General features: G+C 39.8%; 1 protein-coding gene across 1 annotated transcript; it reads right to left on the reverse strand.

Annotated features, from left to right (window-relative positions):
- Positions 1-1,828: 1,828 nt before the first annotated feature.
- LOC122689540 (L-aminoadipate-semialdehyde dehydrogenase-phosphopantetheinyl transferase-like) lies at positions 1,829-2,828 on the reverse strand. The gene has a single exon (XM_043896060.1). The coding sequence runs from the start codon at positions 2,826-2,828 to the stop codon at positions 1,899-1,901; it is 930 nt and encodes a 309-aa protein (XP_043751995.1). The 3' UTR covers positions 1,829-1,898.
- Positions 2,829-20,573: the final 17,745 nt, after the last annotated feature.

A 20,573-nucleotide genomic window follows, 5' to 3' on the forward strand; every position in this document is an offset into this window, starting at 1 on the left:
TGTTAATTTTATATCCTACATATTTACTATATTCATTGATTAGCTCTAGTAATTTTCTGGTAGAGTCTTTAGGGTTTTCTATGTAGAGGAGCATGTCATCTGCAAACAGTGAGAGTTTCACTTCTTTTCCTATCTGGATTCCTTTTATTTATTTTTCTGCTCTGATTGCTGTGGCCAAAACTTCCAAAACTATGTTGAATAGTAGTGGTGAGAGTGGGCACCCTTGTCTTGTCCCTGATTTTAGGGGAAATGCTTCCAATTTTTCACTATTGAGGGTGATGCTTGCTGTGGGTTTCTCATATATAGCTTTTATTATGTTGAGGTATGTTCCTTCTATTCCTGCTTTCTGGAGAGTTTTTATCATAAATGGATGTTGAATTTTGTCAGGGCCTTTTCTGCATCTATTGAGATGATCATATGATTTTTATCTTTCAATTTGTTAATGTGGTGTATCACATTGATTGATTTGTGGATATTAAAGAATCCTTGCATTCCTGGGATAAAGCCCACTTGATGATGATGTATGATCTTTTTAATATGCTGTTGGATTCTGTTTGCTAGAATTTTGTTAAGGATTTTTGCATCTATGTTCATCAGTGATATTGGCCTGTAGTTTTCTTTTTTTGTGGCATCTTTGTCTGGTTTTGGAATTAGGGTGATGGTGGCCTCATAGAATGAGTTTGGAAGTTTAACTTCTTCTGCAATTTTCTGGAAGAGTTTGAGTAAGATAGGTGTTAGCTCTTCTCTGAATTTTTGGTAGAATTCAGCTGTGAAGCCATCTGGTCCTGGGCTTTTGTTTGCTGGAAGATTTCTGATTACAGTTTCGATTTCCGTGCTTGTGATGAGTCTGTTAAAATCTTCTATTTCTTCCTGGTTCAGTTTTGGAAAGTTAAACTTTTCTAGGAATTTGTCCATTTCTTCCAAGTTGTCCATTTTATTGGCACAGAGCTGCTGGTAGTAGTCTATTATGATCCTTTGTATTTCAGTGTTGTCTGTTGTGATCTCTCCATTTTCATTTCTCATTTTGTTGATTTGGTTCTTCTCCCTTTGTTTCTTGATGAGTCTGGCTAACGGTTTGTCAGTTTTGTTTATCTTTTCAAAAAACCAGCTTTTAGCAATGTTGATTTTTGCTATGATCTCTTGGGTTTATTTTTCGTTAATTTCTGCCCTCATTTTTAAGATTTCTTTCCTTCTACTAACCCTGGGGTTCTTCATTTCTTCCTTCTCTAGTTGCTTTAGGTGTAGAGCTAGGTTATTTATTTGACTGTTTGCTTGTTTCTTGAGGTAAACCTGTAATGCTATGAACCTTCCCCTTAGCACTGCTTTTACAGTGTCCCATAGGTTTTGGGTTGTTGTGTTTTCATTTTGATTCATTTCTATGCATATTTTGATTTCTTTTTTGATTTCTTCTATGATTTGTTGGTTATTCAGAAGCATGTTATTTAGCCTCCATATGTTGGAATTTTGAATATTTTTTTCCTGCAATTGAGATCTAATCTTACTGCATCGTGGTCAGAAAAGATGACTGGAATGATTTCAATATTTTTGAATTTCCCAAGGCTAGATTTATGGCCCAGGATGTGATATATTCTGGAGAAGGTTTCGTGGCCACTTGAGAAAAAGGTGAAATTGATTGTTTTGGGGTGAAATGTCCTATAGATATCAATTAAGTCTAGCCGGTCCATTGTGTCATTTAAAGTTTGTGTTTCCTTGTTAATTTTCTGTTTATTTGATCTATCCATAGGTGTGAGTGGGGTATTAAAGTCTCCCACTATCATTGTGTTACTGTTAATTTCCCCTTTCTTTTTTTTTTTTTTTTTGATAGTCACAGGCATTTATTTTTTAGTGAATACAGAAGACTACAGTTTTCACTTCCCTTTGTTACTCAGAAAATCATATCATGACTTTGTACCATTTCTTATGGAAATCTCTTCTGTAAAGCAAAAACAGTCCCAAAATGAAGGATCTTCAGGGGTCATAGGAACTGCAGACGGTATTAAATCATTAAAGGTGAGAATAGTAAACTGCCTCTGGGTTGCTTTAGAATCATCTTGAGATGTAACATTCTGATGTATAGATCCATTGGGTTTCCTAAGAGCTACTGCAACAAAATGGTGCTCATCTATTTTGCTTTCCTCAAACGCCCATTCTTTTTCTTCTTCTCCATCCAAAAACAAACGTGTTTCTTTATAAACTTGGCCTATATCCAGGTTTAACGGGGATATATCGAATTCAAGCCGTTGCAGTTTAAATCCTAATCCAACACCTATTGCTTTTATAAAGCTTTCTTTCAGTGCCCAATTCCTATAAAACATATCCAGCTGAGTCCATTCATCCTTAAAGCTTCTGATTGTTTCCCATTCTTTGTTGGTAAACTTTCTTTTCATAATATGAAAAAATTCTGGAATCGAACCACGACCTGGAAAACTAGTCTTCATTATATCAATTCCAACTTGTAGCTCAGATTCTGCAGCAAGTACAGCATAGTCTCCTTGATGAAAGATGTTAAAGTTGAAATTGGGGTAAGGATTCAGTGAGTCTTTTGCAAGAACTGGTTTTCCTTTTGCAGTTCTTTGCAAACGAATATTATTCCAAGGTATATTCAATTTCTCTGCAACTAATTTCCTCATCATCAGACGACCAGCCAGGGCGGCCTTAGCGTCCCGGGCGAAGACGAACTGGCCGATGCGCTCCTTCTCCTCGGGCTGGATCGATCGCACCGCTAGTAGCCATTCGGCGCGGCTGGGCAGCCACGTGCCGCAGAGAAAGGCCCAGCGCACGCCCTCCATCGCCGGCAGCACGCAGAGTCGCCAGGCGAGGAGAACCATCCACCGAGGGCCTAGCTGCCGCCCGGGGCTCGATGGCGCGGACGCGGGCGGAGCCCCTCCCAGCTCCCCCGGCGCCGCGCGGGGGGGCGGGGTCGCCTAATTTCCCCTTTCATACTTGTTAGCATTTGCCCTACATATTGCAGTGCTCCTATGTTGGGTGCATATATATTTATAATTGTTATATCTTCTTCTTGGATTGATCCCTTGATCATTATGTAGTGTCCTTCGTTGTCTCTTTTCACAGCCTTTATTTGAAAGTCTATTTTATCTGATATGAATATTGTGACTCCTGCTTTCTTTTGGTCTCCTTTTGCATGAAATATTTTTTTCCCAACCCTTCACTTTCAGTCTGTATGTGTCCCTTGTTTCGAGATGGGTCTCTTGTAGACAGCATATATAGGGGTCTTGTTTTTGTATCCATTCAGCCAGTCTTTGTCTTTTGGTTGGGGCATTCAACCCGTTTACATTTAAGGTAATTATTGATAGGTATGGTCTCATTGCCATTTACTTTGTTGTTTTGGGTTCACGTTTATACAACCTTTCTGTGTTTCCTGTCTAGAGAAGATCCTTTAGCATTTGTTGAAGAGCTGGTTTGGTGGTGCTGAATTCTCTCAACTTTGGCTTGTCTGTAAAGCTTCTGAGTTCTCCTTCATATCTGAATGAGATCCTTGCTGGGTACAGTAATCTGTGTTGTAAGTTATTCTCTTTCATTACTTTAAGTATGTCCTGCCATTCCCTTCTTGCCTGAAGGGTTTCTATTGATAGATCAGCTGTTATCCTTATGGGAATCCCTTTGTGTGTTATTTGTTGTTTCTCCCTTGCTGCTTTTAATATTTGTTCTTTGGTTTGATCTTTGTTAATTTGATTAATATGTGTCTTGCGGTGTTTTGCCTTGGGTTTATGCTGTGTGGGACTCTCTGGGTTTCTTGGACCTGTGTGACTATTTCCTTCCACATTTTAGGGAAGTTTTCAGCTATTAACTCCTCGAGTATTTTCTCATGGCCTTTCTTTTTGTCTTCTTCTTCTGGGACTCCTATGATTTGAATGTTGGGGTGTTTCACATTGTCCCTGAGGTCCCTGAGGTTTTCCTCATTTCTTTTCATTCTTTTTTCTCTTTTCCTCTCTGCTTCATTTATTTCCACCATTTTATCTTCTACCTCACTTTTCCTATCTTCTGTCTCTGTTATTCTGCTGTTGGTTCCCTCCAGAGTGCTTTTGATCTCATTTATTGCATTATTCATTTTTAATTGACTTTTTTATTTCTTCTAGGTCCTTATTAAACATTTCTTGCATCCTCTCAATCCTTGTCTCCAGGCTATTTATCTGTAACTCCATTTTGTTTTCAAGATTTTGGATCATTTTTATTATCATTATTCTAAATTCTTTTTCAGGTAGATTCCCTATCTCCTCCTCTTTTGTTTGACTTGGTGGGCATTATTCATGTTCCTTTACCTCTTGGGTGTTTCTCTGCCTTTTCATCTTGTTTGGATTGCTGTGTTTGGAGTGGCCTTTCTGTATTCTGGTGTTCTGTGGTTCCTTTTTATTGTGGAGGTTTCTCCCAGTGGGTGGGGTTGGACGATTAGCTTGTCAAGGTTTCCTGGTTAGGGAAGCTTGCATCAGTGTTCTGGTGCGTGGAACTGGATTTCTTCTCTCTGGAGTGCAATGGAGTGTCCAGTAGTGAGTTTTGAGATGGGTCTATGTGTTAGGTGTGACTTTGGGCAGCCTGTATGTTGACACTCAGGGCTATGTTCCTGGATTGCTGGAGAATTTGCGTTGTATGTCTTGCTCTGGAACTTTTTGGCTCTTGGGTGGTGGTTGATTTCAGTGTAAGTATGGAGGCTTTTTGTTTATCTCTTATTACTTAATGTTCCCTGTAGTCAGGAGTTTTCTGATGTTCTCATGTTTGGGGCTTAAATCTGCCTCTAGATTTCCGTCTTGTTCTTCCAGTAGCCTCAAGACTTCTCCACCTATACAGCACTGATAATGAAACTTCTAAGTTAATGGTGAAAAGATTATCCACCGTGAGGGACACCCAGAGAGGTTCACAGAGTTATATGAAGAAGAGGAGAGGGAGGAGGGAGATAAAGATGGGCAGGAGGAGAAAAAGGGGGACTCAAGAGGAGAGAGATAGATCAACACAGTTCTCTGTTCCCTAAGTGTTCTCTGAAGCCCAGACACCCACAGAGATTCACAGAATTGGATTGGGAAGAAAAGGGGGAGGGAGGAAATTTAGGTGATCTGAGGGAGAAAACAGAGAGTCAAAACTGGGAGAGTAAAAATGGGTACTGAATATTGGATTCTTAAATGTCCAAAATTGATATCAAATACTGAAAAACAAAGATTAAAAATCTAGAGTAGAGGTTATACTCTTAAAAATACAATATTAAAAACAAAAACACAAAAAACTTAACAAATATATATGAAGTTCAGTTTAAAAATAGGGCATCTTTTTTTTGCAAGGTTATAGTGAAATGAAAGTGAAAATTAAGGAGTAATAGGTGAGTAATAGAGGACTTTAGAAGAAAATAAGAGAAAAAAAGAAAAAAAAGAAAAAAAATTTAATTAAAAAAATAGTAAAAATATATTAAAATGAAAATGAAAGTTAAGGAGTAATAGAGTAGTAATAGGAAATTTTAAAAGAAAATAAAAGAGAAAAAATTTTAAAAAAAGAAAGAAAAAAATTTTTTCAGTTAAAAAAAAAAGTAAAAATATATCTAGGAATTTCTCTGGAGCTGTTGTGGGCAGTGTGGGTTTGGTTCAGTTTCAGGTAGCTCCTTGTTCCAGCTTACACTTCTCGATATTTATAGGCCCCTTCCTGTGCAGTCGGTGTTACCTACAGGTATTTTAATCTATTGCACCAATCACTTCTGAAGTGGTTCCCTTTGTTTATTTGACTTCTGTTTGCTGGTCTCTTCAGTCTCTAATTTCTGCCCTGACACACGCGGGCAGAAGTGGTCTCTTGTTTAGGTTTCCTTGTTCATTCCTGCTGTGGGGAGGGAGGGGTGCTGCAGACAAATATCACTGGTGTGTGTGGGGAGCACTCGCAGTGTTCCAGCCACACTGGGTTTGCCCCCTCTCACGGGTGTGTGCTTTCCCATCTACACTGCTCAGGCTCCAGGCTGCTCTATAGGGAGCGGGCCCTGTGTTGGTGCGGTTCCAGTTTTCAGGTATTCCACAAAAGCACAGACTCGGTTGGGCCTGCATTTTGTGCTTCCCCTGCCCAAGCAGCTCAGGCAACCAGGAGCTTGATGAGCGCACTCTCCCTGGGTGTGGTGCACCTTATCCCTTCTGCGGTCCCAGCCTCAATTTCCATGCATGCCGGTTGGGTGAGCCTTGTGTCTGTTCTGGGGAGGTGGTCTCTAGCCGCAACCCTCCCAGAGGATGTCAACCATCCAGAATCTCAGGAAGTCTGGTTAGAAACTGGGAGCCTGTTTGCAGTTTGGTAGGGGATGCCATCTCTGGGGCCATTTGCCGCTTTCCCCTCCCCCCTGCCTCCTGCCTTCAGCGGGGAATGGGCCGGTCCGCAGCTGGCTAGCTCTTCTTTGGGATCGCTCAGTTCTTCCTTTGTTCTGTGAACGGGCCTGCAGTGTGTTCGGGTGGTTAATTTTCTCTCTCTCTCTTGCTATCCCACAGTTTAAGTTGCTATCTCACGTTAGCTCCCTCCAATTGCCTTCAGGGCATTCAGGCCTGGTCCTTACCCTAAGCAATGCCGCCTGCTCTTCTCCGTTCAGCCCTCACTTGCTGGTGGCGGATGCGAGTGTCTGGGGTACTTGTCTGCTGGGAGTTGTTTTTAGGCATGTAATCTGTGGGTTTTATTTATTTTTCCTCCCAGTTAGGTTGCCCTCCAAGATTCGAAAACTTCCCCCAGACCTGCCAGTGAGAGGGTTTCCTGGTGTTTGGAAATTTCCTCTATTATGACTCCCTTCCCAGGACGGGTCTCCATCCCTAGCTCTTTTGTCTCTCTTTTTATCTTTTATATTTTGTCCTACCTCCTTTCGAAGATGATGGGCTGCTTTTCTGGGCGCCTGATGTCCTCTGCTAGCAATCAGAAGTTGTTTTGTGCAGTTTGCTCAGCATTCAAATATTCTTTCGATGAATTTGTAGGGGAGAAAGTGGTCTCCCCATCCTATTCCTCCGCCATCTTAGCTCCTCTTTTTGGTGGTTTAGATGACACATACATAGTATTCTGCTCCCCCAAGTGCTTGAGCATGGGCATGTAATTAGAATACTCAGGAGAAATAACTTATACAACCACGCCCCACCCTCACCCCCATACCCTAGGTTAGGTAAGTATCTTTTTGCAGATAAGTGGATATGTTCTGGGTCACTCAAAGTGACCCTTAGGGGATTTTAGCTTTATGACATGGTCTCCACTCAGCCCCACTACCTTGCTTGGGTCTCAGACTTCATCTCCTGTCTCTGGTCCTACTACACAGTACTTAAATACCAACTCAAGGCCATCAGGGGTAAGTAGATACTCCCAAGACAAACCCTGGCTTGAGTACCCCTAGAAAATCAGGCTTGATGTGTCCTCTGCTTGTTTCCTTGACTTAACTACAGCTCAGTTTCACTTTAAAAACAACACTCAAAATATATTTTCCAGCTTCTTAAGTCAGCTTTCCCTTCCCCACATTGTGCTTGCCATGTCAGGCACCATTGTAAGTAGGCATTCTTTACTGGGAGGGATTTCTCTACACATTTATCCTATTGCCAGAAACAGAATTTGTTTTCTTATCTAGCAATATTCTCTCTGGGTAGTCTCATCCTCTCTTCAGACTATATTCTCTCTCTGAAGAAAAGTGAAAGTGAAGTTGCTCAGTCGTGTCTGACTCTTTGCAACCCCATGGAATGTAGCCTACCAGGCCCCTCCATCCATGGAATTTTCCAGGCAATATTTCTCTAATGGGTTGCCATTTTCTTCTCCAAGGGGATCTTCCAGACCCAAGGGTCGAACCTGGGTCTCCCGCATTGTAGGCAGATGCTTTACTGTTAGAGCCACCAGGGAAAGCTATTCTCTCTCTGGGTGACTCTCAAATCTATATTCTTGCCTTTTCCCCGAGCTTTGGTTATGACTAACAACTGCTTGCTGTATACCTCCATATGAATCACCTAATTCATGGTCTCCTCCACCCTTTAAATTTATTCTGTCCTGTGTCCCCTCTCTTAGCCAGGGATATAGCAAGCTACCTAGTCAGGCTGGAAATATTACTATCCTCTTTAAATTATCCCTCTAACACATACTCAGTTACCAGTTCCCAAGATCACTATCTGTGTTTCAGGGTAGATGTTTCTACCCCATTCCCTAGGCAAACATCCTGGTTCCGGCTCCTACTGTCACTTATCTAGATGGTATTTCTAGTCACACAACTGGTCTTTGGCCTCTAATTCATTTGATAAACCCCTCATTAATGAAACTGCCACCAAAACTTTCTTTCCAAACTACACATTTGGTCAAATAACTTGCCTGTGCAAAAACCATTATTGACTTTCCATTGCCTACTATGGAAATAATAAAATTCTGACCTCTCTGTATTCAAGGTACATGACAATAGGGACCAATCTTTACAACATTTTAATTGTGACCCTTTATTCTGTTATGCATATAATGCTCCAGTTACACTGTACTTGTCATTCTGTGATTTAACTTCTTTACCTGAAATACCCTTTCCCTCATCTCTACCAACCAAAATCCTAGTTTTCATTTAAGGCCAAGTTCAGTTTCTGCTGCCTCCATAAAGTCTTCCCAGAAATCAATTACTTCTGACTCTGTACTCCCATAGCAGTTTCCTTTTGAGAAAAGTTGTATTTATGTTATTAATTTTTATTGGGAATATACTTGCTTTATAAAGTTAGCGTCTACTGTACAGCAAAATGAATCAGCCATACATATACATGTAGAAGCACGCTGGCTGACAGAATGTGGTCCACTGGAGAAGGGAATGGCAAACCACTTCAGTATTCTTGCCTTGAGAACCCCATGAACAGTATGAGAAGGCAAAATGATAGGACACTGAAAGAGGAACTCCTCAGGTTGGTAGGTGCCCAGTATGCTACTGTGGATCAGTGGAGAAATAACTCTAGAAAGAATGAAAGGATGGAGCCAAAGCAAAAACAATACCCAGTTGTGGATGTGACTGGTGATAGAAGCAAAGTCCGATGCTGTAAAGAGCGATATTGCATAGGAACCTGGAATGTTAGGTCCGTGAATCAAGGCAAATTGGAAGTGGTCAAACAGGAGATGGAAAGAGTGAATGTCGACATTCTAGGAATCAGTGAACTAAAATGGACTGGAATGGGTGAATTTAACTCAGATGACCATTATATCTACTACTGTGGGCAAGAATCCCTTAGAAGAAATGAAGTAGCCATCATGGTCACCAAAAGAGTCCGAAATGCAGTACTTGGATACAATCTCAAAAACGACAGAAGGATCTCTGTTCGTTTCCAAGGCAAACCACTCAATATCACAGTAATCCAAGCCTATACCCCAACCAGTAACGCTGAAGAAGCTGAAGTTGAACGGTTCTATGAAGACCTACAAGACCTTTTAGAATCAACACCCAAAAAAGATGTCTTTCTCATTATAGGGGACTGGAATGCAAAAGTAAGAAGTCAAGAAACACCTGGAGTAACAGGCAAATTTGGCCTTGGAGTATGGAATGAAGCAGGGCAAAGGCTAATAGAGTTTTGCCAAGAGAACGCACTGGTCACAGCAAACATCCTCTTCCAAAAACACAAGAGAAAACTCTACACATGGACATCACCAGATGCTCAACAATGAAATAAGATTGATTATATTCTTTGCAGCCAAAGATGGAGAAGCTCTATACAGTCAGCAAAAACAAGATTGGGAGATGACTGTGGCTCAGATCATGGACTCCTTATTGCCAAATTCAGACTTAAATAGAAGGAAGTATGGATAACCTGTAGATCATTCAGGTATGACCTAAATCAAATCCCTTATGAATATACAGTGGAAGTGAAAAATAGATTTAAGGGACTAGATCTGATAGAGTGCCTGATGAACTATGAACGGAGGTTTGTGACATTGTATAGGAGACAGGGATCAAGACCATCCCCGTGGAAAAGAAATACAAAAAGGGAAAATGGTTTTCTGAGGAGACCTTACAAATAGCTGTGAAAAGAAGAGAAGCAAAAAGCAAAGGAGAAAAGAAATTCCTATTTGAATGCAGAGTTCCAAAGAATATCAAGGAGAGATAAGAAAGCCTTCCTCAGCGATCAATGCAAAGAAATAGAAGAACACAACAGAATGGGAAAGACTAGAGATCTCTTCAAGAAAATTAGAGATACCAAGGGAACATTCCATGCAAAGATGGGTTCGATAAAGGGCAGAAATGATATGGACATAACAGAAGCAGAAGATATTAAGACGAGGTGGCAAGAACACACAGAAGAACTGTGAAAAAAGATTTTCATGACCCAGATAATCACGATGGTGTGATCACTCACCTAGAGCCAGACATCTTGGAATGTGAAGTCAACTGGGCCTTAGAAAGCATCACTACTAACAAAGCTAGTGGAGGTGATGGAATTCCAGTTGAGCTATTTCAAATCCTGAAAGATGATGCTCTGAAAGTGCTGCACTCAATATGCCAGCAAATTTGGAAAACTCAGCAGTGGCCACAGGACTGGATAAGGTCAGTTTTCATTCCGATCCCTAAGAAAGGCAATCCCAAAGAATGCTCAAACTACCGCACAATTGTACTCATCTCACACGCTAGTGAAGTAATGCTCAAAATTCTCCAAGTCAGACTTCAGGAATATGTGAACCGTGAACTTCCAGCTGTTCCAGCTGGTTTTAGGCAAGGCAGAGGAACCAGAGATCAAATTGCCAACATACGCTGGATCATCAAAAAAGCAAGAGAGTTTCAGAAAAGCATATATTTCCGCTTTATTGACAATGTCAAAGCCTTCGACTGTGTGGATCACACGAAACTGTGGAAAATTCTGAAAGAGATGGGAATACCAAACCACCTGACCTGCCTCTTGAGAAACCTATATGCAGGTCAGGAAGCAACAGTTAGAACTGGACATGGAACAACAGAATGGTTCCAAATAGGAAAAGGAGTATGTCAAGGCTGTATATTGTCACCCTGCTTATATAACTTATATGCAGAGTACATCATGAGAAACGCTGGGCTGGAAGAAGCACAAGCTGGAATCAAGGTAGCCAGGAGAAATATCAATAACCTCAGATATGCAGATGACACCACCCTTATGGCAGAAAGTGAAGAGGAACTAAAAAGCCTCTGGATGAAAGTGAAAGAGGAAAGTTAAAACGTTGGCTTAAAGCTCAACATTTAGAAAACTAAGATCATGGCATCTGGTCCCATCACCTCATGGGAAATAGATGGAGAGACAGTGGAAACAGTGTCAGACTTTATTTTTTTGGGCTCCAAAATCACTGCAGATGGTGATTGCAGCCATGAAATTAAAAGATGCTTACTCCTTGAAAGGAAAGTTTTGACCAACCTAGATAGCATATTAAAAAGCAGAGACATTACCTTGTCAACAAAGGTCCATCTAGTCAAGGCTATGGTTTTTCCAGTGGTCATGTATGGATGTTAGAGTTGGACTGTGAAGAAAGTTGATTGCCGAAAAATTGATGTTTTTGAACTATGGTGTTGGAGAAGATTCTTGAGAGTCCCTTGGACTGCAAGAAGATCCAACCAGTCCATCCTAAAGGAGATCAGTCCTGGGTATTCAATAGAATGACTGATGCTGAAGCTGAAACTCCAATACTTTTTTTTTTTTCACTTAGCATATTTTTATTTTTTTATTTTTTTTTTCATTTATTTTTATTAGTTGGAGGCTAATTACTTTACAATATTGTAGTGTTGTTTGCCATAAATTGACATGAATCTGCCATGGGTTTACAAGTGTTCCCCTCTTGATACCCCCTCCAGCCTCCCTCCTCATTCCTTCCCTCTGGGTCTTCCCAGTGCACCAGCCCTGAGCACTTTTCTCATGCATCCAACCTGGGCTGGCGATCTGTTTCACACTTCATAATATACGTGTGAAACTCCAATACTTTGGCCACCTCATGAGAAGAATTGTCTCATTGGTAAAGACCCTGATTCTGGGAGGGATTGGGGGCAGGAGGAGAAGGGGACGACAGAGGATGAGATGGCTGGATGGCATCACCGACTCGATGGACATGAGTTTGAGTTAACTCCAGGAGTTGGTGATGGACAGGGAGGCCTGGCATGCTGCGATTCATGCAGTCACAAAGAGTTGGACACAACTGAGCTACTGAACTGAACTGAACTGAACATATACATGTCTCCCCTCCCTTTTGGATTTCCCTCCCATTTAGGTTACCACAGAACATCACGAAGAGTTCCCCGTACTATACAGTATGTTCCCATCAGTTGTCCATTTTATACATAGTATCAGTCTTGTATATATGTCAATCCCAATCTCCCAGTTCCTCCCACACGATCCCTTTCCCCCTTGGCATCCATACATTTGTTCTGTATGTCTGTGCCCATAGCAGTTTCCTTAATCTTTTGTGGTACTTATCATATTGTGCCTTTTATTAGAGGTCATGGTGTTTGCTTCCTCCCCTTACCAGGTGCTAAGTCCTTGAAGGCAGTAGAGCACAGTGGTTACATACTCTGTTTTTTGGGATCAGATAGACCAGGCTCAAACTTTAATTCCATCGCTAGCTGTGTGACTTTTGGCTTAACCTCTCTGAGTTTCAGTTTCCTTATCTATGAAAGGAGGTACACAGTCAGTACTGTTGCAAAGTTTCAGTTATCTGATTCATGTAAAGCCATTAGCACTGTGCCTGGCACAGAGTAACTACACAGTAAATATTAGCTATTATTATTAAAGGCAGATGCTACAATTTATTTATCTTTTTCTCTCTCCAGTACTTCCTCTAGCCTCTCTTCTTTCCCTCCTCCCCTCTTCCTGTTCCAGGGCTTAGCCTAGTACCTTGCACAGACTGCATATTCAATAAATTCTTCTTGAGAGAATGCTGAAAACATTGCCCAGTTTTCATATAAAACATTTAATTCAGTCTGGGTAGAAACAGTTGACATTTGTGTGAGACACCAACAGACAAATGCTTCTGGGCTATCCTAGCAAGATATATCAATGAGGCATCCTGTTTGAGCACCAAAGAGCAGCCCCTTTCAGTATTGTCTGAACAAGCTGGCTTTACTGGGAGTGGTGAAAGAGAAAGGGGAGGTTTCATATCCCAAGGAAGTGTTTGGAACTTAATGAGAAGTGTAGGCTGAGAAGATGACCCTATTCTTTGAAAACCAAATGCAGCTACTGAATGTGAGGCTTACCCACAGCCTAGGCCATGTGTGTGCAACAGGGGCCAGAGTTTTGCAAAATCTTTTTCCTGGCCTGTGGTGAATTTTGAATCAAACCCACTCAGCATTTTACTCTCTTTAGACACAGCACATTTTTTCTCTAAATCCTCACTCTCAGCAAGCTTACTAACCAACATTCCTGATAAAACCAATGAAACCAAATGAATTATTTGGGGCTAGATATGAAGTTGGTCTTCTCCCTATTTCTTGTTCCAGCACCAAAAATGTTTATGCTATTATTACTTTACATTCCTTAAAACTACCAATATTCCAAAATAGTCTCTGTTAACTTGGATTCTATATATTTTTCTGTTATGTTTTCAGGATGGATGCACCATATATTATGACATATCTGTTGTAGTGTTATCAGTAAGATTTCCATAAAAGTAAAATGTTTTAAAGTCCAACTTTTTTTAAAAAATTCTTCCTGGATTATATCTCACATAGCTGCAAATTCATCAAAATGCTCAAATGATATTGTATATGTTTCCAATTTTATTTGCTTTATGAATTTGAGAAAGATTTAGACTTTTGCTGCTCTAAGCTATTTTAGGAATGTTGATATTTATCATTTAGAGATGATAAAAATGGAATTTCCCTTTAGTTTAATCACACAGACAACTCAACGGTATTCTTGAGAGCTGATTGTTGCCCCTTGGGAAAAGAGGTATGGAACAACTCAATTACATGATACATTACAGGTGATCTCCCTTGTCCTTCAACACACACACACACACACACACACACAATTCAATTAGAAGATTTTATTCTTAAAACCAAAGGTTATACATGGCTGCTTAACTGACCTTTATTTGTGTATGTAACCCTTGATTCCTAACCCATCTTTCCATTGGAAAAATCAATGGCCCAGGATATAGTCAACCTGGGCTTGTATAGAGAACTAAGTACTATAGCACTTAGTTCTAGTCCCTAAATAGTTTTTCTTTCATTAGTATCTGCAACCCCGCCTCCCTAATATCCATCTTGCTCTCAGCTAGCTGTCAAGTAATCACTGGCAAGGAGGTGGCTGATAAGGCTAAAACCAGAGGTTTCCAACAGTAGTGTATGTGAGTGTGTGAGAGAGAAAGGGGAAAGACAGCTAGAGGAAGGGAGGTGTGAGAACCTAGAAAGTGGAAAATAGTGGGGCATGGCTGAGGCAGCAACCATTTTAGAGATCTAGAAATAAAGCCAGTATAGTGTTTTCTGGTCAGGAATTCCTATCCTAAGGTGTCACCTATTTCAATTAACAAGAACTTCTTTAATGTATCACCAGTTTTGAAGGAACGTGTTTCTCCTGGCAGGATTTCAAGCACCCTGACCACTGTTGGGAAAGGAAGTTTGGGGATGGCTTTCCAAAGAACCATGACCATCTCTAAGGTCTTAAGAAGAATTCTCTGACTTCCATCACTTCTCAAACCTTATTGGATATGAGAGGAAAAAACTGGAAAACTGTTTCTTGTCATATCTTACAAACCAGACAAGTCAGTATGAGCTCAGTTTGCTTCAAGAGATGAATTTGGAGGAGCCATCCTTTTTCTATTCCAGTCCCACTCACTCTGATATTATTGAAGAGGTACAACACGAGGTGAACATAAACACAGCTTTACACTCTCTAATAGGCCACCTGGGAATAATTGGCTATGCAAACTCCTCTGGAAAAGCTGCTGGATCTTTTAAATTATGTTTATGGCCTGACCTCATTTCCAAGTTTCACCTTTTAATAATCCTTGTGACATAGTTGAGGCTTTTGGTGATTCCCCTCTTGTCTTCCCATGCAGTATCAATTCTCTTCCTCCTAGCTCTCCCAACCCCAAAGGCCTAATTCTCTCAGGGCCTTGGTCTGACTCAACCCACTTATAAAGTCACCTTTGCTTTAGGTATTAAGCCTGCCGTGGTAACACTTTGTAATTTACAGAGTTTCTCCTCATCTCATCTTTCATCTTATGGGACAGACACGAATATAAGAGTAGGTGAACATTTTCAAATATTTGAATTAAGGCCTCTTAAAAACAGAAAATCCTTCCCAAACCTAATAGTTACTGTTTTCTGCTCCTGCCTGTGTTTTTAATTATGCCTCTAGAGGAAGACTTTTGGTCTTCATGGTGGCATTTTGGATAATGTATTTAACATGTGCTGGAGAAGGAGCGATGTCAGAGACCCTCATAAGGAAGCTAATAGCTGCACCTTCTCAGAAGCCCAGCAACAAATTCACAATGAAAAACGGGAAGCATCAAACTATAGCAGGGTTTTTCGCCTTGACTGTCCATTGTAATAACTGGAGGTTCTTTACAAACACTGATGCCTGGGTCCCATCCCAGGCGATTCTGACTTAATCGGTCTTGTGTGCATCCTGTGGAGCCAGGATTTTGAAGACTGCCACCCCCATTGATTTTAATGTGTAACCATAATTGACAGCAGCTGTGTTATATGGCATCCTATGAGCCACCCCATCAGTAACCTATTGACATAACAGCAGGGTTTAGTTGGATTTTCCTCTTGCAAAAATCATCTTTGAAAAACACAGGTGAGAACCAAAAATGATGATCAATATTACTAAGCTGAATCATGTTATCATACCCTATTCTGACTGAACCTCAACTAATGGTGTTAGTAATTTAGTTTCATTCTCTAGCATAAATTACTAAACTTTGGATATATCCAGAGCAACTAATATAACCATTTCCTGGGATTGAAGGGATTCCCAGGATATGGGATTTCAGTTTTTAAAACTGAGCAATACTGAGATAACCAGGATGAGTAGGACAGCCTAAAATGAGGAGAGAGCACACACATGTCCCACAAATTTGGAGAATGTTCAAACTGGAGGCCACGCTGCTTGCAAAAATCTACCCCCTTTTTTTTAACATTTATTTTTATTAGTTGGAGGCTAAATACTTTACAATATTGTAGTGGTTTTTGCCATACATTGACATGAATCAGCCATGGATTTACATGTGTTCCCCATCCCTATCCCCACTCCCACCTCCCTCCCCATCCCATCCCTCTGGGTCATTCCAGTGCACCAACCCCGAGCACCCTGTATCATACATCAAACCTGGACTGGTGATCTGTTTCACAGTTGATAATATACATGTTTTGATGCTGTTCTCTCAAAACATCCCAACCTCACCTTCTCCCATAGAGTCCAAAAGTCTGTTCTATACATCTGTGTCTCTTTTTCTGTCTTGCATATAGGGTTATAATTACCATCTTTCTAAATTCCATATATATGGCTTAGCATACTGTATTGGTGTTTATCTTTCTGGCTAACTTCACTCTGTATAATGGGCTCCTGTTTCATCCATCTCATTAGAACTGATTCAAATGCATTCTTTTTAATGGCTGAGTAATATTCCATGGTGTATATGTACCACAGCTTCCTTATCCATTCGTCTGCTGATGGGCATCTAGGTTGCTTCCATGTCCTGGAAGCATAAACAATGCTGCGATGAACCTTGGGGTACACGTGTCTCTTTTAGATCTGGTTTCCTTGGTGTGTATGCCCAGAAGTGGGATTGCTGGGTCATATGGCAGTTCAACTTCTGGATTTTTAAGGAATTTCCACACTGTTATCCATAGTGGCTGTTCTAGTTTGCACGCCCACCAACAGTGTAAGAGGGTTCCCTTTTCTCCACACGCTCTCCAGCATTTATTGCTTGTAGACTTTTGGATAGCAGCCATTCTGACTGGCATGTAATAGTACCTCATTGAGGTTTTGATTTGCATTTCTCTGATAATGAGTGATGTTGAGCATCTTTTCATGTGTTTGTTAGCCATCTGTATGTCTTCTTTGGAGAAATGTCTGTTTAGATCTTTGGCCCATTTTTTTTTTATTGTATCATTTATTTTTCTGGAATTGAGCTGCAGGAGTTGCTTGTATATTTTTTGAGATTAATCCTTTGTCTGTTTCTTCATTTGCTTTTATTTTCTCCCATTCTGAAGGCTGTCTTTTCACCTTGCTTATAGTTTACTTTGTTGTGCAAAAGTGTTTAAGTTTCATTATGTCCCATTTGTTAATTTTTGCTTTTATTTCCAATATTCTGGGAGGTGGGTCATAGAGGGTCTTGCTGTGATTTGTGGCAGAGAGTGTTTGGTCTATGTTCTCCTCTAAGAGTTTTATAGTTTCTGGTCTTACATTTAGATCTTTAGTCCATTTTGAGTTTATTTTTGTGTATGGTGTTAGAAAGTGTTCTAGTTTCATTCTTTTACAAGTGTTTACCAGTTTTCCCAGCACCACTTGTTAAAGAGGTTGTCTTTTCTCCATTGTATATCCTTACCTCCTTTGTCGAAGATAAGGTGTCCATAGGTACGTGGATTTATCTCTGGGCTTTCTATTTTGTTCTGTTGATCTGTATTTCTTTGTGCCAGTACCATACTGTCTTGATGACTGTGGCTTTGTAGTAGAGCCTGAAGTCAGGCAGGTTGACTCCTCCAGTTCCATTCTTCTTTCTCAAGATTACTTTGGCTATTTGAGGTTTTTTGTATTTCCATACAAATTGCAAAATTATTTGTTCTTGTTCTGTGAAGAATACCGTTGGTAGCTTGATAGGGATTGCATTGAATCTATAGATTGCTTTGGGTAGTATAGTCATTTTGACAATATTGATTCTTCCAATCCATGAACATGGTATATTTCTCCATCTATTTGTGCCCTCTTTGATTTCTTTCATCAGTGTTTTATAGTTTTCTATGTACAGGTCTTTTGTTTCTTTAGGTAGATGTACTCCTAAGTATTTTATTCTTTTTGTTGCAATGGTGAATGGTATTGTTTCCTCAGAAACCCAGACAGTCCCAAACAGCATAAACTCAAGGCGAAACACCTCAAGACACATATTAATCAAATTAACAAAGATCAAACACAAAGAATAAATATTAAAAGCAGCAAGGGAGAAACAACAAATAACACACAAAGGGATTCCCATAAGGATAACAGCTGATCTATCAATAGAAACCCTTCAGGCAAGAAGGGAATGGCAGGACATACTTAAAGTAATGAAAGAGAATAACCTACAACACAGATTACTGTACCCAGCAAGGATCTCATTCAGATATGAAGGAGAACTCAAAAGCTTTACAGACAAGCCAAAGTTGAGAGAATTCAGCATCACCAAACCAGCTCTTCAACAAATGCTAAAGGATCTTCTCTAGACAGGAAACACAGAAAGGCTGTATAAACGTGAACCCAAAACAACAAAGTAAATGGCAATGAGACCATACCTATCAATAATTACCTTAAATGTAAACAGGTTGAATGCCCCAACGAAAAGACAAAGACTGGCTGAATGGATACAAAAACAAGACTCCTATATATGCTGTCTACAAGAGACCCATCTCGAAACAAGGGACACATACAGACTGAAAGTGAAGGGTTGGAAAAAAAAATATTTCATGCAAAAGGAGACCAAAAGAAAGCAGGAGTCACAATATTCATATTAGATAAAATAGACTTTCAAATAAAGGCTGTGAAAAGAGACAAAGAAGGACACTACATAATGATCAAGGGATCAACCCAAGAAGAAGATATAACAATTATAAATATATATGCACCCAACATAGGAGCACTGCAATATGTAGGGCAAATGCTAACAAGTATGAAAGGGGAAATTAACAATAACAATAATAGTGGGAGACTTTAATTCCCCACTCACAGCTATGGATAGATCAACTAAACAGAAAATTAAAAAGGAAACACAAACTTTGAAGCAATGGACCAGCTAGACCTAATTGATATCTATAGGACATTTCACCCCAAAACACTCAATTTCAACTTTTTCTCAAGTGCACACGGAATATTCTCCAGAATAGATCACATCCTGGGCCATAAATCTGGTCTTAGAAAATTCAAAAAAATTGAAATAATTTCAGTCTTCTTTTCTGACCGCAATGCAGTAAGATTAGATCTCAATTACAGGAAAAAAAAACTATTAAAAATTCAAACATATGGAGGCTAAATAACACACTTCTGAATAACCAACAAATCATAGAAGAAATCAAAAAGGAAATCAAAATATGCATAGAAACGAATCAAAATGAAAACACAACAGCCCAAAACCTATGGGACACTGTAAAAGCAGTGCTAAAGGAAAGGTTCATAGCATTAGAGGCTTTCCTCGAGAAACAAGCAAACAGTCAAATAAATAACCTAGCTCTACACCTAAAGCAACTAGAGAAGGAAGAAAGGAAAAACTCCAGGGTTACTAGAAGGAAAGAAATCTTAAAAATGTGGGCAGAAATTAATGAAAAAGAAACAAACGGAGAAGAAACAAATCAATAAAATGAGAAATGAAAATGGAGAGATCACAACAGACAACACTGAAATACAAAGGATCATAAGAGATTACTACCAGCAGCTCTATGCCGATAAAATGCACGACCTGGAAGAAATGGACGAATTCCTAGAAAAGTATAACTTTCCAAAACTGAACCAGGAAGAAATAGAAGATCTTAACAGACCCATCACAAGCACGGTAATTGAAACTGTAGTCAGAAATCTTCCAGCAAACAAAAGCCCAGGACCAGATGGCTTCACAGCTGAATTCTACCAAAAATTCAGAGAAGAGCTAACACCTATCTTACTCAAGCTCTTCCAGAAAATTGCAGAAGGTAAACTTCCAAACCCATTCTATGAGGCCACCATCACCCTAATTCCAAAACCAGACAAAGATGCCACAAAAAAAGAAAACTACAGGCCAATATCACTGATGAACATAGATGCAAAAATCCTTAACAAAATTATAGCAAACAGAATCCAACAACATATTAAAAATCATACATCATGACCAAGTGGGCTTTATCCCAGGAATGCAAGGATTCTTTAATATCCACAAATCAATCAGCATGAATATCCAGAAACAAATACACCACATTAACAAATTGAAAGATAAAAACCATATGATTATCTCAATAGATGCAGAAAAAGCCTTTGACGAAATTCAACATCCATTTATGATAAAAACTCTCCAGAAAAAAAAAAAAAAACTCTCCAGAAAGCAGGAATAGAAGGAACATACCTCAACATAATAAAAGCTATATATGACAAACCCACAGCAAGCATTACCCTCAATGGTGAAAAATTGAAAGCATTTCCCCTAAAATCAGGGACAAGACAAGGGTGCCCACTCTCACCACTACTATTCAACATAGTTTTGGAAGTTTTGGCCACAGCAATCAGAGCAGAAAAACAAATAAAAGGAATACAGATAGGAAAAGAAGTGAAACTCTCACTGTTTGCAGATGACATGCTCCTCTACATAGAAAACCCTAAAGACTCTACCAGAAATTTACTAGAGCTAATCAATGAATATAGTAAAATTGCAGGATATAAAATTAACACACAGAAATCTTTTGCATTCCTATACACTGACAAGGAGAAAACAGAAAAAAAATTCTACCCCTTTCA

The sequence above is a fragment of the Cervus elaphus genome, chromosome X (assembly GCF_910594005.1).
Source record: "Cervus elaphus chromosome X, mCerEla1.1, whole genome shotgun sequence".
In the NCBI taxonomy this organism is placed as follows: domain Eukaryota; kingdom Metazoa; phylum Chordata; class Mammalia; order Artiodactyla; family Cervidae; genus Cervus; species Cervus elaphus.